The sequence below is a fragment of the Seriola aureovittata genome, chromosome 12, assembly GCF_021018895.1.
Source record: "Seriola aureovittata isolate HTS-2021-v1 ecotype China chromosome 12, ASM2101889v1, whole genome shotgun sequence".
In the NCBI taxonomy this organism is placed as follows: Eukaryota; Metazoa; Chordata; class Actinopteri; order Carangiformes; family Carangidae; genus Seriola; species Seriola aureovittata.
This window is the reverse complement of record NC_079375.1, coordinates 7,614,488-7,634,534: the sequence shown is the minus strand read 5'-3', so window position 1 is coordinate 7,634,534 and position 20,047 is coordinate 7,614,488. Positions and strand designations below refer to the sequence as shown.

General features: G+C 39.2%; 1 protein-coding gene across 7 annotated transcripts in view; it reads right to left on the bottom strand.

Moving 5' to 3' along the window:
* Nucleotides 1-17,962, bottom strand: part of LOC130179119 (piezo-type mechanosensitive ion channel component 2) — a 78,123-nt gene extending 60,161 nt beyond the window's left edge. For all 7 annotated transcript variants that reach the window (XM_056391882.1, XM_056391886.1, XM_056391885.1 and 4 more), the window contains exons 1-3: nt 17,356-17,962; nt 10,143-10,238; nt 4,484-4,609 (exon numbers count right to left, since the gene is read on the bottom strand). In XM_056391882.1, coding sequence (XP_056247857.1) covers nt 4,484-4,609; nt 10,143-10,238; nt 17,356-17,419 — 286 coding nt within the window. In that variant the 5' untranslated portion in view covers nt 17,420-17,962. The remainder of the gene's footprint in view (nt 1-4,483; nt 4,610-10,142; nt 10,239-17,355) is intronic.
* Between the last annotated feature and the right edge of the window lie 2,085 nt (nt 17,963-20,047).

Sequence of the window (20,047 nt, the reverse complement as noted above, 5' to 3'; positions counted from 1 at the left end):
GAAGCATCTGCACCTTATTCTTTTTTATTTTATCATCATGGATCTTTATTGTATATTGACAATAGCTAGGATTTATTTCATGATATGCTGGAAGATGCTGCTGTTAACATGTTAAACTGTATAAACTGATTTTTGTTTTTCTCATAAAATTAGGAAAAGCTCATAAGATCCTAAATCTTAGTATTTTTGCACCCATGCTGATTTTTCTCAGGAGATAGCGGAGACCAAACCAGAGCAAAAAGCTCAGTTTATATTAGACTAAAATTTGTCAGGTCACTGGAAACACGACTCCAACAAGAATCTTGCTGCACTGTGTCAGACTGTGTCTGCTGGATGTTTCAGTAGCTGACTGTTTGCTAACATGTTAGCCTTATGACTTGATAAGTTTTTTTATTTAGCATTGTGCCCATAGTGCTCAAAAACAGCTCAATGAAACTTGAACCTCAATGAAGCAAAAACAAAATGTGAACACACTGACATAAGCAAATTGTGCTGGGTTTGACAGATTCTTAGCATAAGTCCAGTAAATGTTTTGATGCCAGCCTAATATTACCCCTTCATGATACAGTTTTTGGGTCTTTAGTCTAATTAGCGAGCCACTAGTTTGTGTCTATCTTAAGCGGACAGGATGCAGGGCAGATCCAGAGACTTGCACAGGAGGAGATAAGGCCCACTAATGTTGTTTTTATACCAAATAATGAGCCACAGAGGTTGATAAAGTTCATAGATTACCTAATTCTCCCATTTGATTCCTCAAATATAAATACTTCGGCTTAAAATATCAGTCCAGTGACCACAGGCAAAACAGAGCGTGTTTCAGTGATTCCCAAGTCCAAACATCTGCAACATCTAACTTCACCTAGCTCAAACTCAGCTGCCAGGTGTTAGAGGAAGCCCTGCGTGTGAAATCATACATGAGGAATGCCATAGTAGAGGTAAAGTTAGGCCAGGCTGATCCATGAGATGAAGATATGAATATTGTGCAATACAGTGTGTTAGACTTTCTTTGAGGCAAGGCCACTTTGCACCCCAGCTAGGCACCAAAAATATCTGTCCTCAGATTTTATGTGAACAACATAAAACACCCTTTGTACTTGCTGGGCCGTTAACCTCTCAGCACAGCATTTCTTTGCTCTCTCTCTTCTATCTCTGGGGCCTAATGCCGGTTGCCCTTTTCTGCAGAGCTTGGTGATATGCAGCGTCAACATTTCAGCACGTCATAACTATTATCAGAGTATCTGTATGCCGAAGGAGAATTCAGTGAATGTCTCGCATTTGGGGAATGGTGGACAGGATATGTGTGGATATGGAGGTTGGTAAAGGTCAACAATATACCGATTACAGGACTTAATGAAGATTATCCCCGAGGAGCTTCTCACAAAACAGCCATTCAACAGGCTGTTTAGCCTTTATGAGCTGGTGAATCCATGGTATCCATTACCATCAGATATAGGCCTAATCAAACTTGCACATCTTTTCGTTTGTTTTAACCTACTTAGTGGACAGATGGGTGGGGGTTGTCACAAAGGACAATGACTGCCAAAAGGTTTAGACAATCACAGGAAAGTATGCGAAAGTCAGTGTAGTGTATATTTTTCTGTCACTATCTGAGAATTTAGTTGATATTATCTGAAATAGAGCGGGCTCCACCCATCTTAGCCTCTCTGACGGTCAATACAAAGTCTCACAAGCAAATATAAATGTAAATGCAGTTCCCACCACATTGAGTCAGCACAGAGGAATGACAGATAACTCCAAAGGAAGCCGGCTCCGGCTCATCTGGTGACCAGTCACTGACCTGCTCTAACAGCTGGAGGTGTTCGCTTTTTTGGAAAGGTTTTCTCATTCATACTCAATCCAGTTTACTTCTCTAATGGTGCATTTGGCCACAGTGAATAGAGGAAATTATATGAAGTTATGCAGGGGGGAGGATAAGAGCTGCACAGCAAAGGAGGACTCCTTGTTTATACTTGGCTGCCAAAAGGAAAAGGGTGTCAAGGGGCTAAACACCAGATATAGAAACCTGAGATAAGGCATTTTCTCAGAATGTAGGCGGTGGATCAAGTGGACAAAGAGCAATGTCTGAATTCCTGTTGTATATGCGGCCCAAAAATAAAAATAGGAATAGAGTAAAATTAACTTCAGGAAGTAGAAATCCCAACAATGTGTATACAAATCATCAAAGTGGAGCAAAGTCATACATGTCCAAATATATATGTAAAATAGTGTGTAATATTGGGTGCAGGTTGTCCCCAAAAACAACAAGACATTTTGTGATTTTTTAGTGTCTCTTCAGCTCCATATTAAGTTCATCATCATGAATGTGTGACATTAAATGTCTCCACCCTGTGCCTCATTAATTGCGTAATAAAAGCCAGGATTCACCAGCTGTTCACTAAGAAGCTATTGTGAGCAGCTCAGTGCTCGTACAGGAAAGCTGCTGTTAAATGTTGCAGATAAAGACTCAAAATATTATTCATTCAAACCAAGCCAATGGACCTTAATGATATGAAGTCTGCAACAAAAAGCTTACACATAACCATAGTCCTTACTCTGCATGTAACACCAGTACCAGGCTGCATTCAAGTGGTCTGAGTAAATCATGTAACACAAAGCAAAAGGGTCACAAATGGTCCAAAACCACAAAGCTGATCACTGATTATTATGAGTGTAATTCAGATTCTTTCAGTCATGAATAGAATGTTTGTTGTTGTTGATAATGTCATATTTATGGGTATTTATTTCAAATAACTATCAATCAAGTATATAGATAAATAAATAACTGCTAATGTGTACATGTAAATATACTCTCAATTACAATGCTAGCATGCCAATGACAAGTGGAAACATAATGGTGACATTACAGGAAACACCTGGGGATTGTTAAAGTCAGTAGGATTTGTCCTCTGGGAGCCATGAATATCTTTATCAGATATAATGGCAATTCATCCAATAGCTACTAGCATGGCTAAAGACCCCTCTCAAATATACAGCATACTTTCATTTTTTGAAACAGCTACATAAGCTGGGTAGTGATGTTTTTATTAGCATACATTACTTTTAGTAAATAGTGTATTGTGGGGGACTATTTTCAGCTGTGGATTAATACACATTCTGGGCTTTGTGGGTATTTACAGTATTAGGACAGTGAATGTGGGGTTGACTAAGAGTGTGTGTGTGTTCATGTTAATGAAGAAACATTTCAGCCAGGGCAACAGTGAGACTCATTCATGTGTTTTTAATAGTTTTGGGACAACAATGGTGTTTTATGGCACAGAGGAAGATATATCAGGCTCTCACTACACAGACAACACTTGTTAGCAAGATCATTTCATTGTTGGTTTTGGTCTTCGTGATTTATAAATAACAGGAATAAGTAACTATATAAGTATATAAGTAACTATTGTTGAAATGAACAGACAGATCAATAGACAGAGAGATGGATGACACATAGGTACATACAGTAGATGGAGAGAATTTATGGTCTCATCACACCAGGGTTTGATCTGCCAAAAATGGCAGTCCTCGAGACCTCGGTAATAAAAATTTCCTTGAGTGAATATTTAGTCTACCCTCTCTGAATGGCTCTGTGTGTTTCTGCCTGAGGCGATAAGGTTCGTTCTGCCTTCTGAGCAAAGTTGGCTGTACTTCGACAGTGGAACGCGACTTACTTTCATTAGAAAGAACAAGTCATTAGAACACAGGGTCAGGGTCTGTCCTGTCTAGACACATTCAAATTTTACAGTTTGATACAGGGTTTCATGAGAAGCCCAACGCCAAGTGTTAACACCTTCCCTACACTGTTTGCTTTGCTGGCAGCAACAGTCTCTTTTTCTGTGTCGCCCATATGGCACAAGGAAGCTAATTACATTAAGAAGTGTATTAGATTCATAAATCCTCATGATGTGACAAAATGCAATAAGAGTGAGAGAGATGTGTAGAGACTGTGAATTATTATTAAAGAGCATATTTTACCTACTCCTGCAAATGGAGCATGTCTTCGCTTCGTTTTTTTTGGATGGAAACTTTGCCTCAGGCTGAGGCGAAAAGCTACACTTTTTCTAGTGATATACAACCCCGGGACACTGAATCAATAGCTCAGGTCAGAGTTTAAGCAAAGAAGGTCCTGTGTGATGGAAAGGGCACATGTGTGCGACCACAACGTCGTGAAAATGTGGCTCAACAAGTAGAGATTTCTACATGTTGGTCTTAAATGACTCCTCAGAGTTAGTGGATTGTTCCCTTTGAGAAAGCCACTTAGTGCTTACATTGTGTCAGGGGTTTTGACCTCCTTAAATTGCATGTACTCATGGAACTCTGTATCAACTGTCTCCCCCTGTCTCCTTAAAAACATGTTTGTATACTAATTTGCAACAGCAAATGTTTGAAAGAACATAATGCCACACACACTACAAAATTTCTTCACACCTAACAAAGCTCACAACCTTTAGAGCTCTGACTATAAAGGCTGCAGTGTACTCACAGTTGAAGTCGGAGGTGATGGAGTTCCCGGCCAGGAGGCTGTTGACGGTAATCTGATAGATGATGTGGAGCAGCAGGAAGGACATACTGGTGAAGCAGAGGGACTGCAGCAGACGCCCTGTGTGGCCTGGAGAAGGAGAACAGCCACATTGAGTTCACCACCACCACCACCACCACCAGCAGCTCTCAGTTTAAGGATTTCCACATGTTATTTCTGCGCTCAGACACAGATAAAGTTCTCTGTGTCTAAAAAAACGAACCAGAAATGAGACTTTTTGTAATGCACTGGTGAAATTTTGAGTCGACAACATTAAAAAACAACCTGGTACTTCTGCATTCTAAGTACTCTCTGAATGTATGCGAACACGGACAGCTGTTTCCTACAGCAAAACTCTGAAAACAATGATTCATATTCATGTGATCAGCTGTGGAGCTGTTTTGAATGAATTGGTTAAGAAGGTGAAGGTGACTGGGAGAGCACCCAAGGGGGATTTTCTGTGGATCACGATACATATCCTGGTTAAGAACTGCCAACACTACCAAAGAGCAAAGCTTATTTTGGTTGAAAAGTCAAATAAACATTCTGGTGGACCACAAGACCTTAACTCTCTCTAAGTCCCCAGTTTATCGTCGAAGGAGCGAAACCAGACCCGTTTCTGGTTTGAGTCGCTATTCCGGTTCGCAAATAAAGACTGATTATAAATGCAACATACAGGCATCGACTGACCCAGTGTCCTCCTTTAATGTAGGTTAAGAACACAGCTGTCAGAGGACATTACTGATCCTGGGAGGGATGGTTGAGAGAAGTCTGAGGAGCTGCCACAGCTGTTCAACACATGGCCTTTTTATAGTGCACCTACAGGTATTTGGGATAATTTCAGTAGTTGTTATGGTGATAATTCTCTACAATAGGATTTTTCTGTCACCCTGTTATTATGAAAATTGAAAATGTTCAACCTCAGGGAAGGACAAGCTGGACAAGACTCTGATGCTTCTTTGATGACGAATTAACAATAATGTCCCTTGCTGTGTTGTCAGCCCTGAAAGATTAAACTGTCCTACATATCTCCACAGTTTGGTCCACTGGTTCTTCATGCGGCAACATCTCCATCTCATTAAATTTACTGCATCCTTGCAGGGGAACACATAACAGTTTTACTGTAGTATGGCATAATATCCTGGCTCAGGTGAAGCACTACTGCTGAGCCTCAGGCCACTGATGGCTAACCTTATCAAATGTGCGCAACAGCACACCATGGCAGGCTTATTAAATGTTGAAGTAAAAACAATTTGTGCTAATTTCCCATTGCAATTCCCCGGGCTTTCACAAAGAGGGAAAAGAATGCTTGTAAATATGAGGAATGAGCACTGTTAGCGAGCTTCTGCGTCCAAATTGGTGCAAAGGTTCTGGACAATGCAACTGCTTTGGCTCTGCCCCCCCCTTTTTTTTCCCTATTTAATAGAACATTTTTGTTGTCTGACAGCCATCTATCTCGGGTTCCTGACGCTCATCTTGAATAAGCATTTTGCTTCGCTTCATTATTCAGTCTCAAAACGCCGTCCCAAGAGCGCTTTTTAAATGCTCCCAAAACAAGGGGCATTGTTCAAATTAAACAGTTACTGCTTTTTTCCCTAATCAATCAGAGAATTGTATCCATTTGACAACATTAAGACCTGATTTATAGTTTCAGAAAATGCCAGTGAAACTGTTTAAGGAAGCCCATGCCAGACTCAACAAAAGAGAAGAAAAAGTGTCTCAGGTCTTAAAAAGGTGTGATAAAGATGGATGATTTTAGGCCAAACTACGAGATGCGTTAAAACCAGACACCCTCTGTTAGAAGTCTACTAGCTAAAACATAAACCTGATAAATCACCCATAACATCAAATATTTATACAAATTCATGCACCAGCACTAAAAGACTCCCCCCAAGTGAAACTGTCATGTCAGTGCCCATTCAACAAGGCATATGGCACTTATTGTAAAGCCTCTTAAAATGCCGGCTACCCATATGAGAGTAATAGTTTAGATTTTGTTCACCTCCACTGAGGATTGAATGCCTTCAAGGAGAGTGGAGCCAATTACTGCCAATTACAACGTTAGAGAGTAAATCACAAACAACAACAAGAAGTTCGTCTCCAGATAGGACTGGAGTCTCGTATGCTGTCGTATCCTTGGGCATACTGTACTGCTGTGGCTTTTTTAAGCAAATTACATCTGATGAATTATTCATGTCTAACATTTGGCTCAAATTAACTTTAACCGATTTAACTGCTGCGTGTCCTTTATGTCTGAACACACAAAATGAAACAGACCATCAAAAGAAAGCACTGAATTTAGCTCAATCCCCTTTCCTAATTCTGTCTAAAATCATTTTACAAAATGTACAGTGTGTCTGTTTTCTGCACAGCAAACATGTGTTTTTGTAAGTCAGTACTCTCAGTGTGTATTCTGGATGTCTACAGTAGGTTTACATACAAGACACATAATTAACTGAACAGTGTGGATGTCACAGCCAGGAATGAGGAGACAAACTACACGTTTCAACTCTACAGACTGTGATTATCTACTTAGGATTATCAGACAATACCACAATATCGTAATTATTTTATATAGACAGTTGATACTGTACAGTACAAATTAGTTTTGGCAGTGCTACCACAATCATCCCCAACTATAACCAGGTATAATTCTACAATATATAATCTATAATTTTACAAAGGTATGTGGTGCCCAAACTAAATATTTTTACCCTCAATTGATATTTACCCTCCAAATAACCTGTTTATTCTGCCATGATTATATTTTCCAGTCATTTCAGAATCATTCAAAAATATTCCTTTTACTAAGACCATGTTTGCTGCAACTTCCTCATGTTGTGTTCTCCTCCTCCTCCACCTTGGTGACAGACAGGTGAGGCAAACAGATGGGTTTCATGTCCTGGCAGGTGTTACACTAGGAGCATATCTCATGCTATCTGACGCCTATGGCTATTTAGTTCACTTCTTTTGTGTTTTTGCTACTTCGCACAATCATTTTAATACAGAACGCCTGGGCAAAGGTTACATAAACATAAGCTGGTAACATAGTCAAAACAATTTTAGTTTACAAGCTGGAAAAAGAGCGTCAATGGGATATTCTTGTTTATGTAACTTTAAACAAAAACAAAGAAAATGTATAAGCCTAGGTTTTAGGGCATTTGTGAGGACACTTTGTTGTTAGTTGAGGCATTGTGCAACAGTTTTCATTACATTTTGAGAAGCATTTACTCACACCTGCTTCAAACACTGTGACATATGTGACTGGCAAACAAGAAACAGTCTAATTCAGATATGCCAAAAAACCATGAACCATTATTAAAGACACAACACCCATTTAATAATTAGTTTCTGAGGAAAGTCAAATTCACTGATCAGGAAACACCTGCTGGGAGCCTCAGGGCACAAACAATGTTTTCATCTGAATGATGGTCTGCAAAATTTTGATGATGAATGCATTCATTCATGCATTCACAAGTCTACATGCGATCTTTAGTGAGTTCCTGAGTACCAAAAACCAAAATGAATTATGACAGCCCCAAGAGAACGGGTTTCTTGCAGCTCTTTACTTGAGAAATAAATTATGTCCCTTATTCACAATGCAGCACTCTGATATTACATTATGCTGCCTACAACAGCAACAGCAAAAACAACAAATTGTAGAAATCACCAGAAATGTAAATTAGTTCTAAAGATATGAACACAGAACACAAGAACATATGTAACTGTATGATCAGCAAAACCAGAATCAACAAAGTTACTCAAAAGTATAAAGGTCCGTAACTATTATAATGACACCATCTGGGAGACGAGTATCTCGTTTTTTTTTCGAACGTAAGAATATAAGTTCAGTAATTAATACGAAAAACAACTTGCCAAAGTATGATTTATATATTTTTTTTTTTATCAGAGACAGATAAGCAAAAACATTCCACAGTCACATAAAGAAAAAGTTATTTAAATTAAATGCCTTTTTCATTAACATTTTACTTTTGTTCAAGTAATTTCTTCATATCTTTACTTTAATCCTGCTCTGAGTAATTTCTTTACTGCACAATATATGTTGTTTGGACTCTAAACCGTTTTAATACAACGTTTAGAAGAACCCTAACCCTAAACAGCAAAATCACCTGATAGAGTTACCTTGCAAAGGAAGAATGAATGGGCTAAAAGAATTAAGTAAAATTACCTTTACAATAAACACACCACCACAGTTTTGAAAGAAAATTAACTAATAATCTTCTTTCTTTGGTTTTTCTTTTTTTACACTAAAAAACTAATCATCATAAACATGAAATACTTTAATGAAAAAAAACATGTTGCTATTTACTGTTGGTGTCGATGTCTAATTTACAGTAATTTGGGCAAAACTAAATAATCTCAGGACATTTTGGCTCTTTTTTTTAGTCTGATGAGACAGGAAGGTTTTCATAAAAACTAAAACGACCATGTAAACCCTGACATAACTGATGAAGTCAACAGCCATCACACCCTTGAACATTCAGCTTTACTAGAAGACTTCTCTCTTTAACTATTGATGAGAGTGTAAGTGGTCCACTTTCCTTCCTCCCTCCTCTCCTCTCCCTCTCTTCGTTCCTTTACTTCCTGATTGTTATTTCAGCTGGAGACGAGCAGAGACGGCTCTCGAACTGGATGTTGTTCCCTCCGTCAATATGGGTTGATGTATTATTAAACACTGCATGTGGTCTCCTACAGAAGGCCATATTGTTAGAGGTCTGAGAGGTGTGCTGTTTAGTATTTTTGCGGTGAGGGGAATGCACATAGGCGTGGCCGTACTTGGCGACCGCAATCCCACATTCATCATCCGTGAGGAGAACATTTACCTCAGTCACTTCTCATACACCTCAGAGGTCCATTGTGATTGACATTTCTTTACAGGATGAGTGGTCGCCATGTGGTCTCTGAAGGACAATGTGGGTGCTACTTCAGCAGCGTTGAGTGGCTTTCATTTACTGAACCAAAATATCAAAGAGCTTAAATATCAACCTCAACCTCATATCAGCTGAATCAACTAATAACAGTTGTCAAATCATGGTATTACTAAATGAAACTTGAATCTTAGGAGCAACTTTTATATCCCCCCTTTTGATAACTGAAGTGGTTAGCCTTTATCAAAAACAGCCCCAAATTTTCTTTTTTTTCTCTGAAGGATCTTTATAGGCTTCTATGAGTCTCTTTTCTCAACTGCACAGCTTGTGCTTCTTTTAATGTTTAATCTATTTGCATGAACATTATCCGTGCAAACAAACCAAACCTGAGCCTAAAATGATCATGCTCATCAAGTAGACATGAGATCTGGCCCTGACAGACTGTAGCTTTCTATCTCACATCTGACCAGCCGTGGATAACTTTTTATTATTACAGATGGAATCATGAACGTACAAACAGATATAACCTTTCATGCATAGAACTATGTGCCAAATCCACCCTCATCTCAAGGAAATTCAAGTCCCCTGGAGAAGGGCTGGTTTGTATTACTGAGAACAATATTGCAATTCAAAGTGGGGGCTTTTGGGAAACAGTCAAGATTCTCCAGGCGATGGACGACGGCAAAGCCATCGAATGCGTGAGGCTTCAAAGAGAGTTACGCTGCAGATCTTACCGTGCATCGACGTGCTTGTGGGCTCTGCGAAGAGTGGGATAAGCAGGAGGTAGATGAGGTAGACGAAAGACAGGGCATTGTACCTGAACAGGCAAGCTGGAGAAACAGAGAGAAAAAACATTGAAGAGTTAGGCTGCAAATCCACCTTTTAATCACAATAAACAACAACAAAACTCCATTTAAATACCAGTGCTGTAAGAGGATATCTATAGCTTGGTGTGTAATGCTGCATTACATAACTTTTAACAGCAAATAAAATGCAGAAGCTGGCAGTGGCAACAAGCTGCTTGATCAGGAGTCGTCACTGAGATCAACTAAACACAGATTTGAGAGAAACATGTGGTGAAAGTCGTTAAAATGTTCCTGGTGTAGAAAAGCTGCTCATACCAATAAAAAGCCAGAACATTCCTCTAACCAAGCTTTACACTCACAATCCTCATTATCTGTTCATCTGCTCTGCATCACAAAAAGAGCTTGAGCTTAATTCAGTCATTCAGGGAATTGACATTTGTTTTGAAGTACAATAATCACCCGATAGTTTCTTGGGTGTTAAGAGAGACAATTAACTGACTGTGCTGCCGGCGGTCAGATCCGCCTCCCTGTGCTGTTTACAGCCTCACAGAGTGCAGCTTTGTATCATATGTGAAGATCTCATTTTGCAAGAATCCTGCAGCATTTCATGGATTTGTGAGCGTTATTGAAACTGGATCATTTTTCTATGATAAAAATCAGAGAAAACAACATATCAGAGAGTTTGCAGCGGACCACCGTCAGGCAGCAGATGGCCTTTAAATGCATGATGTACCATGGGTTTTCGAAAACAGGAAAATAACTTTTGGTTGCCAAAACTTTGGGAACACCAAAACACGGAGACATGGAGCAGGAAGAGTGAAATGTCATGACCAGTGACTGAAAAGGGTTAAGGGTTTTTTTAGGATCAAAGTGAGAGCTCATAATATAACTTTTTGTAATATATTCACTTTAATTCTTGCCTTTTATTTATGTCTTGATAATTAATTAATTGCTTAAGCCAAATATCTTTTCTGGTAACAGTTTCTTAAATGTGAGGATTTGCTGCTTTTCTTGCTTTTATTTCATTGCAAACTGTATGTTTTTGGGTTTTACTGTGTGACTGTGTGATGTGATGGACATTTTTCACTGTTTTCTGACATTTTACAGACCTTTTGATCAATATATTAACAAAGAAAATAATCAGCAGATTAACTGAGAATGAAAACAGTCTTTAGTTGTAGCCCTACTCTACTTTGAATTCAGTCAAGCTTGAATTTAATGCACTGTTCCAGTATTTAGGATGTGTCACTACACGAGACCGGATTATGTAACTCCACACACTCACCCTTTCCCGAACACTCTCCCTCGACACACATATAAACACCCTCTCCGAGCACATGAAGGAAGTCTTTTGAGCTCATGATGAAAGTTAAAACACTTAAGTGCAAACATGACTTCCAAAAACCATTAATTGATGTATTGATCCGAAGCGCACCTCATTTCCCCGAGTCAGACTGACCATCTGGCCTGATTGGGGCTTTTACCAGTTAAACAGCTCACATCACCTGCTGACTGAACATCAATTACAGGGTCCAAAATAAGCCACACACTAGTAAACACCATTTCAACGCTCAGGTCTTAAGGTTGCATGAAGTACTCTTGAGTTTTTTAACAACTTGACTACTGAGAACATCTGTGAGATCAGCTCAAATCATGTCATCTTACATTTACAACTCAAAGTTTTTTTGTTTTCCTAAAGTAAGCTGCGTAGCTTCTACATTTTTAGGTCAGTAGGTAGTGCAGCAAGGGAAGTACACACTGAACACACAGTCTGACCTCCCAAATTTCTTCTTGTGGCTATATCAACAAGCACAAAGTTTACAACCTGCTCAGCTGCATGAGTTACTGTCTAGAGAGATCAGCCCTTCTGGGCAGCTACTGGTTGACTGAACTACTGAAAAATTACACTTAACTGCTGGAAATGGTGCTTTTATTTATCTTTGCACCTCAATGGATCTATTCATTGACATTATGACTTAGCGGTGATGTTTCCCATGCTGAAGCCGTACAGTAAGTGAACCTCCTGGTTTTCTCTGTACTCACATCCAGACCAATCAAAACTAACAAAAGTTAATAAATGTTATGGGTGCTGTCATGTTTGAGCAGAGCGCAAACAACATGTAAATTATCTTTGTGTGAGTTTCCAGTATGCATGAGTGCTTGACACGCCAGACAGACAAATATACAAATATAATGACACAAAAAAGCACTTCATCATTATCGTTCATTTGTCAAATGTTTTCAACAAGTAGGTGAAAGAGTTTTTTCACTCTATGCCTCTTGGGTGAATAAGGAGGGAATGACTCACAATCTTTAATTTTTGGTCTCACACTCTGCACCAATTCTATCTCCACCCACTTCATCTCTGTTAAATGTTGCATTAAATAAGCTCTAAACCTGTCTATTTTACCCAAGTTGGTGGTCTGGAATCTGCTGCCCCAATTATTCATCTGCTCAGCTACAAATCTAATGCAGTCATTTTGTATCTATACTGTGTGGAGATAATCTATCTGTATCTGCATGGCTGTGCTCCAGCTGCTAGCCTGCAGACACCCGACCGCAGTCTTCCTGACCATTTGCCTTCTCTGTATGACTCACCATCTGAGGATTTTTACACAGGGAATGAAAATAAACTGCCGTTGTTTTCAGACATCAGATTACAGTAAAAATCCCCATTCAGGGGCGAATCATGCTTTTGTCTTTCCCAATAAAAGCTATTATTACAGACACACAAAGCCTCAGCACAAGAGAGGCTAACCAGCCTTAAATGTGAAGGCAGGGCCAACTGACTTCAGAGTTTGAGCCCAAAAACATAAATGCAGTGATAGAAGATAAGGTGGTGCTGTGCCTGGCATGGCTGAGCACGGGGGAGATAACAGAGGAATTTAAAGCCATCTGAAAAAAATAAAAAAAGAGCATACCACATCAAGTCTATACCACCACTGTGCAGGGCAGAGGGTTATTCCTTTCATCAAAGCACAAAACTTCAAATTATCTTTTTTAAAGTCAAAGTCAAGATGGCTGATAGACACCTGGACTGTGGCAATTACATTTTATGTCATACACTGAATTACAAAGACAGTTTACTGAAGAAAAATAGAGTTATCAATTGACATAGCCCATGTTCTTACCAAAAGCCTTCAACTTTGTCAAAGATAATTTCATTTGTGAGATATTACTATTTTCATTATTAAGTAATTTAATAATAATAATTATAATAATTATTATTATTATATAATAAAATGTAAAAATTACAAAAATGCTCATTACAGGTTCCCAGATTACACATTACAGGTGATGTCTTCATTTCATCTGATTAATAGTTAAAACCAAACATGCTCAGTTTGAAAATACTGAAGAAACATTTTTTTTTAATCAAAATTAATTTTATTTAACTTTTGAGTTTGCTAGAAGCTGACCATAGCAGTAATGTAACTGACATTAGTGAAGACGTCAACTGAAATTTGCTAACATTAGCTACATTTACATTTAATGCTGGTAGCTTATGATAAATTAGGCTGCTAGCTAAATTAGCCTGGGTTAGCGTCATGCTAACCGAAGACGAGACTGTTTATGTCATAGTAACCTCCAGTTTGAGAATAGATATTCTTTATCAGACATTTAACTACTTACACCAAGGCTCTCCTTTTCATGTAGCATCACGTCTTCTCTAACCTGGCTCCTCAAACTCTGTCAAATCTGAATTTGTTTTTAGCTAACAACCTAAAAACTGTTTTTAACTCAACGCTTCTCTTGTGTGCACAGCTCTGCCTCTAACTGGTTTACTGACTGAACCAGCAGACTCACTTGAAATGTTGGATCACATATTTTTTGCTGATTCGTTTATGTTCAACAATGTTAAAATGAAGCACCATTGCCTTGGTGGGAAAAGAATCTGACACATAAAATACAACACTATTATAACTATTATATATTATTCAAATATTCAATCCCCCTCCCCGCGATAATAATAATCGTATATGGCAATTTGGGCTGGATTGTACTGAGATATTACGTTTTGGATTTCGCCCAAGCCAAGTGTATAACTCTGCTCCTGGTTCATTTTGCTTAATCTGACAAAAGACAGGAGCATTTTTTAATTAAGCACATTAAAATAAATGATTTTATACATTATTATGTATAATTAAAGTTTTTTTTTTCTTTACATGATTGTCGATCTTAAACAGAACAATTTTTTACCACATTTTCACAAGAGATAATTGATCTGTTTCTGCTGGGATAGAGTGTAGTTTTGATTGAAAGGTTTTTGTTCCTATGCACTTTCATTGTGTGTTGTTATCACTTGTGATGACTAATCTAAGTGGGTTAAAACCATTAGTTCTCCTCAAGACTACTATGATAGCACGAGCTGTGTCTGCTTGCAGATTTGTGACGCACCAGCACATCATCTATGGAGCAGCGTGTAGGCAGAAATTGATTTTGTCTTATTAAATTAAAACTCAAACAGAAATGAGCATGATGGTTCCAGTGATGCTCCCAGCAGCTAAGCATCTGCACATCCACTGCCACCTCTGTCTGTCTTTATTTGTGCTTTACTCTGCTGCAACCTGCCCCACTCAACACAGCTGACCTGCTGCTCCGTCTGTGCGTTCACACGACATGTTCGATATCAGATCAGACATTTGGGAAAGTGCACGCTCACAATCATGTTCACACTCCAAACTCTGCCAGTAAACACATAAACCGCGGACTGTTTGATCAGTGAAACTGTAACTGTGTGCAAATGTGTGTGTGTGTGTGGTGGTAGAGGGACTGTGTACACATGGGCCCAGCAGTTCTGTGCTTTTCAATAGAGGTGCTGTCAGATGGCCAACAGGAAACACGGACTATGTAACGTCAGAAGACAAGTCTTTCACTATAGGACACGAGAACAGCGAGGATCGGCAATATATATTACACCACTGAATGTAAACAGCAAGAGAGATGTAGGTGTTTGAGTCAGACAGCATCTGCTGTGCTGTTTATTCAGCGATAAGACGACAAAAATATATTTTATTGTCCTATTTTACCATAAAATCATGACATCGAAGACAAAACTATAAGAATTTGAACCAAATCAAGAGACAAATAAGGTAAATCCTGAGGTAAAAAAAACAATTATCAGCATAAACTGTTTGCTGATGGTTATTGATCTACATCAAATCCATTCAGTAGTGTTAAGTAAGAGGTCCTTGGTTGACAAAAACAGAGACAATTAAGAAAACTCAGTTGCTGCAGGTGATGCTGATAATACAAATACTTTCTCTCATCCCTAACGCCATCTGCACTCGTACACGTTCCGTTCTTTCCACTTTACATTTCCTCCATCCTGTCAGTTACTCTGCACGGCTGCGGTGAATGACAAGTGCTCATTTGCACTTTGAAAAAACATAAAATATTAAAAAGGTATGTTTACGATAAAAGGGAAGGCAATTCTTCTCTCCCTCACAACCGCATTACTAATTCATACTGTTAAAACGACTTTCCATGAATTAATGGGAGACAATGCATGGCCTTGCAATTGCTTTTGGAAATAAAGGGGGCGTCGGGCTGTCAGGTGATGCATCATGGTGGTACTGAGTGGGTCTTATCTATAGAAAGCATGCTGTTAGCTTTAAAAGTACACCAGCGTAATAAGTCTTACACAGACACCAAAGTGGAAACCTCAGTGGCAGTTAGACGCTAATCATTTTTCATTTGTGGCCTACCACAAAATTATAGCTTTAAACACAAAGTAAAGTGCATTTAATGGAGTCTGCATCTGAGGTGTGTTCATGATCAGGCCTCGAGCATCATCTCCGCAAATCTGCATTTAAGTGTGTGCCCTCTTTGTCGGTGAAACTAACTATCTGAGCTTCAAGGATGAGACTCCTCCAGTCTGCTTAAAGCTGCTAAAAGTCACCAAATAAGCTGCCACATTTGGAGTATGAATAACCCAAATCTTCAAAGCAAAAGAATGAACAAAGGAAAACATTCAATAACACAACAGCAGCAACTCCATCTATGTCGAGCACTTCTCTCAACAAAGTTACAAACGCTGTAAACAAAGCAACAAAAACTGAATGAGAAACAACACAAGACATGAAGCTCTAACAGCGTCAAGGCAATGCAAATGTTAATTAATAATATTAACACTACAGACATGTGCTCAATGTCCAGTCAGCAGCTAAACAATCAATAACACCACTGATGATTCATTAATAGCCATTAAGAAAAACTCAAAAACCACAATGGAAACCAAAGATTTAAATCACCAATACTATAAAAGCACTGTGTGTAATTTTCATGTTTGAGCAAACTCTGTGCGCTGAAATTAAATTTGTGTCTCATTCAGAGTGAAAAAACTGATTAGAATAAAACAATAGAAAAAACTAAACTGTGGTTTGGTGATTTTAGTATAAAACACTGTGGAAGGATAAAAACATTAACTTATTATTATTAGTCTCCTTTTTTTAATACCAGACATTTCCAGACATCCAGACTGACAGATAAACATATGCAGTGTGCAGTGACTCCAAAAGGTTGCCTTTGTCGCACACTCTGCAGTGACTGTCCTCTCTGTTGTCGGCTGTGTTTCCTTTACTAAATCCAATAAAAGGTGACAGCCAAGTGAGGGACAGTGCTGGTGCACCATTCGCTCCTGGTTTGTAATTTATATAATAGCTGATGCATGAGTCTGTGCACCCTCGTTTGGGTTCAGTGTGAGAGCACAGATCTCAGCATTGAGGAGGGATGAACTGTGACCTCCAGCATCATGAGGTCGCTCGTGTAAATCATATTAAATTTCGATATAATTTTCACTCAAGCATAAATTTGATTGCTGCTCTGAACATCCTACATACACAAATACTAAAGATGGGTGCAATCAGATTTTTGAATTAATGTCACAGATGATTCGTGTCAGTGCACAACAGTGGGAAAAGCCATTTTTCTAAATAAAAACAAAATAAAAGTCACTTAGTAAAATGTTTAAGCCACAGCCTTCCTTTAAAATCACATGTAAGTATAATAAACACGTGCAGGATAGTGAATCGACTTTATGAGTATTAGATAAACTATCAATACCCAATCCCAGCTGAAGCACACATAGCACAAAAAGCCATTAAAGAATTTGTTGCATTAAAAAAAACCAACAACTCACCAGCTGCAAGACACACTGGCAGCAGTAACCTGAAGACCAGCCCGCACACCACCTCAGAGGCCATGGCTCTGGGCAGCCCTTGTTGAATCCAGGTGAAAGTAGCAGGGGATTGTCTCTCTAGGGTTTCTGTTGCATCCCAAACTCTTGCGCTCTGTCAAATCCCAGAAAGCATCAAACTGGTGGTGCGCTCCGCCAAACGGCCACATCAGCTCTCCCTGATGATGACACCTGGACCCCAGTGGTTATTCCACAGTGAGAGATTGCGCATTTACGGAGGCTCGCCACAACAAGCATGTCACCGGTGGGTATTGTCACCATCATAGTTTAGTGGCTAAGAAGCATTAAAGTCATGTTGACGCTGCACAAATTGAGCAGCAGACTCAGGTGCGCGAGCGGCTGCGCTGGCACGGCGCGCAAAAATGTCGGAGAAATGAGCCAACAAGTCCTAAAGCCCAATTAACCTCCTTTTTTAAACTACAAAACCAAACAAACAAGCAACGTTCAAAAAACTAAAGAGTATAATTCCACTACTTTCCTATGAAACGTGATGAGAGCAGTGAGAATAACCGGATAAATGTACGCTTCCCCTTTTGTGCCCTTGGTAAAATTTGACTTTCTGACTTCTGGTGTGGACTGAATTCGCCAACAGGAGTCTACAGGACGAGGGTATGATTGACACCTGATCCGGCCAATCAGAAGTCTTGGTCTGGTAACCGGTCCGGCTCTCTGAGATAATTGGAAGCAAGAGGTGGGACGCGGAGATGGATGCGAACAGCATAAAGTATTAAAAGATAACGTGTCACAAATGCTCAGACTTTCTTTGATTTAACAAAATATATTTTGATAGATTAAAATTTAATCAGCGTCTTTACAACTGAAAACATCAAATAAACGCGACCACCTCTAGGAAGATCTTATGAATTTCAGAAGACTCACTTACCATTGCATCCCTTCAGGTCTGCTGTCTAGCTGTCTATTAGAGAGAAACAGCGACACCTACTGCTTTGAGACCAGCCTGCACCAAGTAGAACATCCTCTACGGATCCAAATGCGTGCCTCCACAAAACAGGCCTGTCACGTTTCTCCTTGGAGGCAGGAAAATAACTTTACCAAAATGTTTTCATTTCTTGAAATAATTATGAACACTGTATCAAAAGCATATTCTCTGATTACACTTAATCCAGTTGTGTGCTGCGTAAACATGTACTATGACTCAAACCTCAAGCCTGACATGCCCCAATCTGGGTTTTTTTTTTTTTTCCAAAATCTCACCCACTAAAAATGTTGGGGACATAGAAAGTTGATTTGCATCATGCTGGTGTTCGGTGTCAGTTGTTGAATGCTTTGACGTCCAGTGGTTAAATCTTTGTGACCGCTGCTGAAGTGTCCTCGAGTAAGAAAGACAGTGCTACCCTCTCAGCTCCGATGCTGACCTTCTGACCTGACTGCCGAGGACAACAACCAAGAAGACAAGACACATCTCTCCCTCCGATGATCAGTGGGGTTAATAATATTGATGTTTTAATGATCGGGAACAACACTGAAAAATAAGTAGCCTATACCTTGACCTTGTTGGTGTATATACTGCAAGTAACTTGGCAAATTAATGTTCATTACTTTAAATTAAAAACGTACCCTTCTTTTCTTTTCTTTCAATCTTTTCAATCAATCAGCAGTACTCTCACGTCTGTGTCTCAGCACTTCCCAACGCCTGTGGGACTCCACTGGAGGGATTAACATCATTCTTCCAAAAGATTAGAGGCTTAAAATGAATTGATTGACATGGTGTGCACAGCAGAAACAGCTGATGTGAGGAGTCTTTGGCGATAGGACCCCACCGTGCCACCATCACCGCATGGGCCTGTAATTAATGATTATTCGTATTGTGGACTAATTTGCCGACTATATACTCAGGAAAAGTCAGAAAATAGAGAGAAAGTCAGTCGTGATTACCCAGAGTCCAAAGCGAGTCCATCACAATCTTTGCTTTTTGTTTTAAACTAGTAGTTGGAGCTGTCAAATGTTGAGTGGAGGTATGAAGTATCCTAAAATGGAAATACTTTTACCTCAATTTTGAGTCAAAACTCTCCCATAGGTGTTCAGTTTGGTTGTGAGCTGGTGACTGTTTAGACTGTATCATATGATAGACATCACTTTCATTAAAACACTCAGTGTCTCAACACAGCCTGTGTGTGGTGGGGTCATTGACATGCTGGAAGAGACAGCCCCCATCAGGATAAAATCAAAACAATTTAGATGTTTTCCTCTTACTTAAAATTGAGATCAACTGAGCCTGAGTTTTATTACATGTCACAGAGCATGATATATAATGTATTTATCATGTTATTCCACTCATTTTTTAAGTTTTGAGTCATTAATGAGTTACTGAAATTTATGGTAAAATATCATTAAGAGAGATGCCTGGAGCTGCTCCACTGTACACTGGAAACTGGTGTTGACTCATGTAACATTTGCTTGAGTCTCTGTGAGCTTGATTTTTGAATAACAGCAATTTCGTTCCAGAGTCTGAATATTGTTTTTTCCTCATTTCAAGTCCATTTTCATTAAAGCTCCCCATTAGCATAACACCACAGACATGATTGATGGTTATTCCTCTGTGTCGGGGTTACAAACCAATCCTCCCATTTACAAAACAATCTGATTTAGCACAAAATGTATGTTTTTGATAGGC